General features: G+C 41.3%; 1 protein-coding gene and 8 non-coding genes across 9 annotated transcripts in view; 4 read left to right on the forward strand and 5 right to left on the reverse strand.

The window, feature by feature from the left end:
- Positions 1 to 104: 104 nt before the first annotated feature.
- On the reverse strand, positions 105 to 220 carry Trnal-caa (transfer RNA leucine (anticodon CAA)). Its single transcript has 2 exons — positions 183 to 220; positions 105 to 150 (listed from the first exon to the last, which is right to left on the reverse strand). It is a non-coding gene; the product is annotated as a tRNA-Leu (tRNA).
- Positions 221 to 1,787: 1,567 nt separating this feature from the next.
- On the reverse strand, positions 1,788 to 1,903 carry Trnal-caa (transfer RNA leucine (anticodon CAA)). The gene is made up of 2 exons: positions 1,866 to 1,903; positions 1,788 to 1,833 (listed from the first exon to the last, which is right to left on the reverse strand). It is a non-coding gene; the product is annotated as a tRNA-Leu (tRNA).
- Positions 1,904 to 2,150: 247 nt separating this feature from the next.
- Trnaf-gaa (transfer RNA phenylalanine (anticodon GAA)) lies at positions 2,151 to 2,223 on the forward strand. Its single transcript has one exon. It is a non-coding gene; the product is annotated as a tRNA-Phe (tRNA).
- A 537-nt stretch (positions 2,224 to 2,760) lies between these two features.
- Positions 2,761 to 2,876, reverse strand: Trnal-caa (transfer RNA leucine (anticodon CAA)). Its single transcript has 2 exons — positions 2,839 to 2,876; positions 2,761 to 2,806 (listed from the first exon to the last, which is right to left on the reverse strand). It is a non-coding gene; the product is annotated as a tRNA-Leu (tRNA).
- A 251-nt stretch (positions 2,877 to 3,127) lies between these two features.
- On the forward strand, positions 3,128 to 3,200 carry Trnaf-gaa (transfer RNA phenylalanine (anticodon GAA)). The gene has a single exon. It is a non-coding gene; the product is annotated as a tRNA-Phe (tRNA).
- Positions 3,201 to 3,961: 761 nt separating this feature from the next.
- Trnal-caa (transfer RNA leucine (anticodon CAA)) lies at positions 3,962 to 4,077 on the reverse strand. The gene is made up of 2 exons: positions 4,040 to 4,077; positions 3,962 to 4,007 (listed from the first exon to the last, which is right to left on the reverse strand). It is a non-coding gene; the product is annotated as a tRNA-Leu (tRNA).
- Positions 4,078 to 4,322: 245 nt separating this feature from the next.
- Trnaf-gaa (transfer RNA phenylalanine (anticodon GAA)) lies at positions 4,323 to 4,395 on the forward strand. Its single transcript has one exon. It is a non-coding gene; the product is annotated as a tRNA-Phe (tRNA).
- A 510-nt stretch (positions 4,396 to 4,905) lies between these two features.
- Positions 4,906 to 5,021, reverse strand: Trnal-caa (transfer RNA leucine (anticodon CAA)). Its single transcript has 2 exons — positions 4,984 to 5,021; positions 4,906 to 4,951 (listed from the first exon to the last, which is right to left on the reverse strand). It is a non-coding gene; the product is annotated as a tRNA-Leu (tRNA).
- Positions 5,022 to 7,552: 2,531 nt separating this feature from the next.
- Positions 7,553 to 7,814, forward strand: part of LOC143294205 (adhesion G-protein coupled receptor D1-like) — a 29,476-nt gene continuing 29,214 nt past the window's right edge. Inside the window, exon 1 of the mRNA XM_076605635.1 lies at positions 7,553 to 7,617. Within this exon, the coding sequence (XP_076461750.1) occupies positions 7,553 to 7,617 (65 nt within the window). The remainder of the gene's footprint in view (positions 7,618 to 7,814) is intronic.

Genomic DNA, 7,814 nt, shown 5'->3' on the forward strand with positions numbered 1-7,814 from the left:
TCAAACACCCCCCACCCCCTGCCCCCCAACCAAAAAACAAAACAAACAAAAAACAAAGCAAAAAAGCACATATCCGGAAATGTGTTTGGATTGAAAAAAAAAATTGTCAGAAGTGGGATTCGAACCCACGCCCACATTCGTGGACCAGAACACTCACCACCCAGCAGGTGGAAGACAGCAGCCTTGAGTCTGGCGCCTTAGACCACTCGGCCATCCTGACATCTGACAACAAGTGTCTAACTCAGTTATTTGCCTCGATAACAGTCACTTATGCTATCCATTGCTTACAACCGATAACGAAACAAAGCTAATCGCATTGTGTGCGTCTGTGTCAGTGTGTGTGTGTGTGCGCGCGCGCGTGTGAATGTGAGTGTGTAGTTGTGTGCTTGTGTGTGTGTGAGTGTGTGTGTGCGAGAGAGAGAGACAGACCGACAGAGATCGACGAGGGAGGGCGATGGGTAAAAGGGTGTCATAAGATAAAGGAAAGAAACACAGATCGATAACTCACGAGTCAACCACAATGCTTTCTACTTAGTCAGGTAAAATGCGCTCACGCAAAGAAAGAAAACCGCTTATCACACTCACGCTCACTCATGTGGTAGTCTGTAATCTAGAGACTCGGAGGCAGAGAGACACACACACACACACACACACACACACACACACACACACAGAGAGAGAGAGAGAGAGAGAGAGAGAATGATCAGTGGTTGTTTATTTCAAAAGAGAAAAAAACATAATGTCTGAAGTGGGATTCGGCGAACCCACGCCCACATGCGTGGATCAGAACACTCACCACCCACTGTGGCAGAATACAGCAGTCTTGAGTCTGGCGCTGTAGACCACTCGGCCATCTTTACATCTGTTCACGGTCGGAGTTTAATACATATCCGTGTTAAAACCTGTGATTTTTTTTCTCGTTTTCTCTGATCTAAATGATACCCTGTGAATCTATCTGAGTAACTGTGACCTTGTATTGTTGTCTTACAAAAGCTGTCAGGTCTGTTGCTCAGGGCGAAGTTTTTGTATTCCGACACCTATTTCTCAGTCAAACATGAGAGAAAGGGCGAGAGCGGGATTCGAACTCAAACCGTCAGGATAGATGAGCGTCTGAACCATTCTGCCACCTTCCTCCTGAGCGTCTAGTCTTTCGAATTTAGACGATAAACCGAGGTCCCGTGTGCAACACGCCCTTCGTGGACTGGAAAAAGAACCCATGGCAACCAGCGATGTTGTCATCCGGCAAAATTCTATCGAAGAAATAGACTTTGATACGTAAATAAATACATGTACATGCACTCAAAGCCTCAGTAACTAAGCGCGTTGGGTTATACTGCTGGTCAGTCATCTGCCTAGCAGATGTTGTGCAGCGTATATGGATTTGTCCGAACGCAGCGACGTCTCCTAGATAAATTGAAACTCACCTATTTCCTTGCTAACAGAGCGAACTCTGGTTTCAAATCTTATCAAGCACTGAAGTTAACCCTTAATCTTTGAACCACCACCCCCATGGCCCCCGCCCCCACCTCCCATGAAATAAATCTTCCCCTTTCCTACAATTCAGCACATTCCTCAGAAAGGTAAGACACGAACACGATTCAACACAAGCCCATGGAAAATTTATTTCAAGTAAATCATAAGTTATATGTGACTTGACTTCAAGTTTCTCTGCAATGCCCATCTTCGTTTTCTGGTCATTAGTTTTATAACCCGGCAAAACTTAAAAAACGATCTCTGCCTCATCAGTAACGTAAAGTTTATATAAAAAAAAAAAAGTAGTAAAAAGTTGTCAGAAGTGGGATTCGAACCCACGCCCACATTCGTGGACCAGAACACTCACCACTCACTGAGTGGAAGACAGCAGTCTTGAGTCTGGCGCCTTAGACCACTCGGCCATCCTGACATCTGATGTTTTGTAGTTAAAGAACCCTTCCGTGTTATAACATCTGTGACTTTTCCATCTTTCGTTTTCTCAGGTAAATGTACAAGTCTATCTGTGTGTCTGTCTGAGCAACTGTGACCTAATCATTACGAAAAAATTGTCTGTGAACTGGTTGCTCATAGTGAAGTATTTGTGTTCACCTATTTCGTCACACTGTTGTTGAAACCTGTGTCAATCAGTTGTAGTGCGCCCACAAAAAGCAACGTCAGCCGGAATAGCTCAGTTGGGAGAGCATTAGACTGAAGATCTAAAGGTCCCTGGTTCAATCCCGGGTTCCGGCACGGAACACTGTCCGGCGGTTGACACTTTATCTTATTTATTTTAAACCATTTCAATTAATGAAAAACAGCAACACACAGCTAACTGTGTGAGTGTGCGGTTGTGCTGAGCAAACCCAGATTTGATAAAATGGAGCAAAAGCGATCTCAAAAAACAAAAAAAACAAAACAAACAAACAAACAAACAAACAAAAACCCAACAAAAAACAAAACAAACAAACAAAAAAAAAACCCACTCTACCACACCTCACCCTTCCATATTCTAATTCAAGAAATCCCTCATCAAGGTTTACTACCAATACGATTGAACACTAATTGCCCATGGAACGTGTATTTCAAGTAAATGATAAGTTACAGACTTGATCAGTTAATTTTGTCTCCATCTACATTTGCATTTTTATTCGGTTTTTTCCTCTTTTTTTTTTTTTTTTTTTTTTTAATAATGAAATAACGCAAGTTTGTACCATACTATTTCAATCTCATCTGTAAGCTGTTTATATATAATAGATAACACTTATATCAATAATTTTAGTAAAAAGTTGTCAGAAGTGGGATTCGAACCCACGCCCACATTCGTGGACCAGAACACTCACCACCCACTGGGCAGAAGACAACAGTCTTGAGTCTGGCGCCTTAGACCACTCGGCCATCCTGACATCTGACGCATTGCAGTTAAGCAAAGGTTTGCAAACCCTTCCGTGTCATAACATCTGTGACTTTTCCATCTTTCGTTTTCTCAGATAAGTGTACAACTCTATCAGTGTATCTGTCTAAACAACTGTGACCAAATAATTGCCAAAAATTGTCTGTGAACTGTTTGCTCATAGCAAAGTATTTGTATTCACCTATTTCGTCACACTTAAACCTGTGTCAATCAGTTGTAGTGCGCCCACAAAAAGCAACGTCAGCCGGAATAGCTCAGTTGTGAGAGCATTAGACTGAAGATCTAAAGGTCCCTGGTTCAATCCCGGGTTCCGGCACGGAACACTGTCCGGTGGCTGACATTTTTTTTCTTTATTATAAATAATTTCAATTAATGAAAAACAACAACACATAGCTAACTGATTAACTAACTATGTGACTCTGCGTTTATTTCCTCTTTTTAATTTAAAAAAAAAAGAGAAGAAATAATGCAAGTTTGTTCCATAGTATTTCAATCTCATCAGTAAGCTGGTTAATAATAATAGATAACACTTACACTAACAATGCCAGTAAAAAGTTGTCAGGAGTGTGATTCGAACCCACGCCCACAGTCGTTGACCAGAACACTCACCTTTTTTTTTCTTTATTATAAACATCGGTAATTTCAATTAATGAAAAAGAACAACACAGCAACACATAACTGATTAACTAACCGTGTGAGTGTGCGTTTGTGCGAAGCAAACCCGGATTTGATAAAGTGGAGCAAATGCGATCTTAAAAAACAACAACAAAAAACAAAAACAAAAACCAACTCTACCACATGTCACCATACTATATTCTAATTCAAGAAATGACACATCAAGGTTTACTACCAATACGATCGAAAAGTAATTGCCCATAGAACGTGCATTTCAAGTAATTAATGATAAGTCACAGACTTGATCAGTTAATTTTGTCTGCATCTACACTTGTATTTATTTATTTATTTATTTTTAAAATAAATGAAATAATGCAAATTTGTACCATAGTATTTCAATCTTTTCAGTAAGCTGGTTAATGATAATGGAAACACTTATATTAACAATTCCAGTAAAAATGTTGTCAGAAGTGGGATTCTAACCCACGCCCACATTCCTGGACCAGAACACTCACCACCCACTGGACGGAAGACAACAGTCTTGAGTCTGGCGCCTTAGACCACTCGGCCATCCTGACATCTAATGTCTTGCAGTTAAAGAACCATTCCGTGTTATAACATCTGTGACTTTTCGATCTCTCGTTCAGTTTTCTCAGGGTTGTGTCAGTGTATCTGTCAGAGCAACTGTGACCTAATCGTTGCCTAACAAAAATTGTCTGTGAACTGGTTGCTCATAGTGAAGTATTTGTGTTCACCTATTTCGTCACACTGTTGTTAAAACATGCGTCAATCAGTTGTAGTGCGCGAGAAAAAACAGACGTCAGCCGGAATAGTTCAGCTGGGAGAGCGTTAGACTGAAGATCTAAAGGTCGCTGGTTCAATCCCGGGTTCCGGCACGGAACACTGTCCGGCGGTTGACACTTTGAATTCTTCTTCTTTTATTATTATTATTATTATTATTATTTTAAAATAGAATTTGGACTTAATTAAAAACAACAACAACAACACATGACTGTGTGAGTGTGCGTTTGTGCGGAGCAAACCCAGAATTGATAAAACGAGCAAATGCGATCTTTGAAATTAAAATGAAATAAAAATAAACAAACACTACCACACCTCACCCTGTATACCAATACGATCGAACGCTAACTCCCCATGGAACGCGTATTTCGAGTAAATGATAAGTCATAGACTTGATTATTTTTTTCTGCATCTACATTTGTGTTTTTATTCGTTTTTTGTGGGTGTTTTTTTTTTCATCTTTATCTAAAAAACAATAAAATTATGCAAATCTGCACCATCATACCTCAATCTAATCAGTAAGCTCGTTAGCCGTAACAACGATAACAATATATAATAATGATGATAAGAATAACAATATTATGATAACAATTTCGGTAAAAAGTTGTCAGAAGTGGGATTCGAACCCACGCCCACATTCGTGGACCAGAACACTCACCACCCAGTGGGCGGAAGACAGCAGTCTTGAGTCTGGCGCCTTAGACCACTCGGCCATCCTGACATACGATAAAACGTGCAAAATTTTAATTATTCATACAATTATGAGTAGCCTGACAATGTACCGGTGGTTGTACTCTTAAATCCTCTTCTTTGTGAGGTTTCTACGCCATTTTTCAGTTCTTCACATGTAATGAAACTCTTTAGAGTGGCGACAGTGAACTGAACATCATCGAAACAGCTATATTTAGAATATACGTCACTGCTAAGGGAAGGTACAGTTGCACAAATACGTGACACGCAGTCGCCTCCCTTGTTTGATTGGAGACACAGAGAGAGGGGGGGCAACTTCATTTATGGGAATAATAGATAAGCACTGGTGTACATTTTTTTTTTTTTTTTACATCCAGTCCACGCCCTAAACAGGGTTAGTACCACACACACACACACACACACACACACACACACACACACACAAACAGCTGATCATATACCAACTTGCGATATGTTAAAGTCTCAAGTCCCTGAACTGAAATCATCTTCAGTGTTGACGATCTTCAGCAGTCCATTGCTAATGTATGACTTTTTCAACTCCTTGTTAAATAGTCCAGTTGGTTCGCTGTTATAGTTGTTAGTTTTTCATTAGAAATATGTTATATTGTTATGTTTTTTTTTGTTTTGTTTTTTTAACAAAACTTAAATCAATAATTTTCACACACACACACTTTCACTTTCACTTACTCGTATGCGTACACAGTAATTCCCCCCCCCCCCCCCCCCCCGCCTCCCCGTTGCAGGTGGATGAGAGAGAGATAGAGAGAGATAGATAGATAGATAGAGAGAGAGAGAGAGAGAGAGAGAGAGAGAGAGAGAAGACAAGACAATACAAGGCAAGACAAATTCTTTATTATCGAGGATAATAGATAAGCACTGGCGCGCTTTATTTCATCCAGTCCCCGCCCTGAAACAGGGTCTACACTATATAAAACTACACTGATTATATATGTCATTGCATGCACTACACAATGCTACGTAAGGTCATAGAATGCGAATACTATATTACGTAATGGCATAAGCATGGTAAAAATAACACACACACACACACCGCACACACCACACACACACACACACACACATGACACTGACACACGCACACACTGAGACACACACCTGACACACACTGGCACATACACTGACACACACACACACACACACACACACAGGTACAAGCATGGTATCAATAATCGACATAAAAAAGATAAAACAAACAAAAACAAAAGAAAACAAAACAAACAAACAAACAAAAACACCACAGAACACCCCGGCACACACACACACACACACACACACACACACACACACACACTGACACACACACACACACTCTCTCTCTCTCTCTCTCTCACTCTCTAGGCTCTCTCGCACATGCACACTTACACACACATAAGCATACATTATGTATGTTAAAAATACTATACTAATTTGAATAAACAGTAAGTCTAATAAAAAACAACAAACAACAACAACAACAACAACACATAGCAATAACAGGGGCGGCACGGGGTGCTCATTGCCAAAGGAAGCATAATTCAACATATAAAATAGTATGATGAGAATAAAAATGTCACAGGTGAGCGAGAGAGACAGACAGACAGACAGAAAGACAGACAGAGGGAGGCTCAGAGAGAGAGAGAGAGAGAGAGAGAGAGAGAGAGAGAGAGAATAAAACAATATCAACTAACGAATAGCTAAGCTCATATTACATGGAACATGTGATAGAGAACAGCAGGTCAGTAAGGAAGACAAAGTAACATGTATTTTATCATCTAATCAACACACACACACACACACACACACACACACACACACACACACATATATATATATATATATATATATATATACATGAGAGAGAGAGAGAGAGAGAGAGAGGGAGAGAGAGAGAGAGGTGGATTGGGGGTGGAGGAGGGGAAAGGTCGTCAGTGAGCGTGCGGACTCTAGAGAGATGTCGCTCGGCTCGAGCTTGACTGAGCTGTAGGTATACATATATCAGTTGATGAGAATATAGTGTTTGTATTTGTATTTCTTTTTATCACAACAGATTTCTCTGTGTGAAATTCGGGCTGCTCTCCTCCGCAGGAAGAGTGGCGCGTCGCTACAATACAGCGCCACCCATTTTTTTGTATCATAGGTTTTTCCTGCGTGCAGTTTTATTTGTTTTCCTATCACCCGGGACTCGGAAGTGGATTTTAAATAGAATTTTGCCAGGAAGAGGGCCCGGGGAGAAAATATCGGCGGCTGAGCAGTGATTCGACTAAACCAGCGCACAAAGATTCTCTCGCTTCCTAGGCGGACTCGTTACCTCTACTGAGGCCAACCCTCCACTTAAAACACGAGCAAAAGCAGCCCGGCGGTGACGTAACCCCCTTACAGTACCCACCGCGACCCCCTCATACTCTCCAGCGTCCCCCCTGCCCTCAGTCCTCCTTGCCGTGACCCCAACTCCTCCAAAAGGCACCCTGTATCACTGAAGTTGATATAACTTAGTGACACGCTACACTGCTGGATTCAAGTACATAATGTATGATTGCAGGCATGCCATTGATTCTGGTGACCATTTCGGCAGCTGCTGACTGGCAAGGCTATGGGACTTCTACAAGGTAATCTCTCTGTCTCTGTCTCCGAGTCTCTGCCTGTCTGTCTGTCTGCTTGTCTCTCTCCGAGTTCGTGTTTGTATGTGTGTGTGTGTGAGAGAGAGATTAAGATTAACTGAACATACACACACTGAGACACACACACCGCCACGCCAGCCATACAGTGAGAGAGAGACAGAGAGACAGAGACAGGGAGAGAGAGA

This window comes from Babylonia areolata, chromosome 19 (genome assembly GCF_041734735.1).
Source record: "Babylonia areolata isolate BAREFJ2019XMU chromosome 19, ASM4173473v1, whole genome shotgun sequence".
NCBI lineage: Eukaryota > Metazoa > Mollusca > Gastropoda > Neogastropoda > Buccinidae > Babylonia > Babylonia areolata.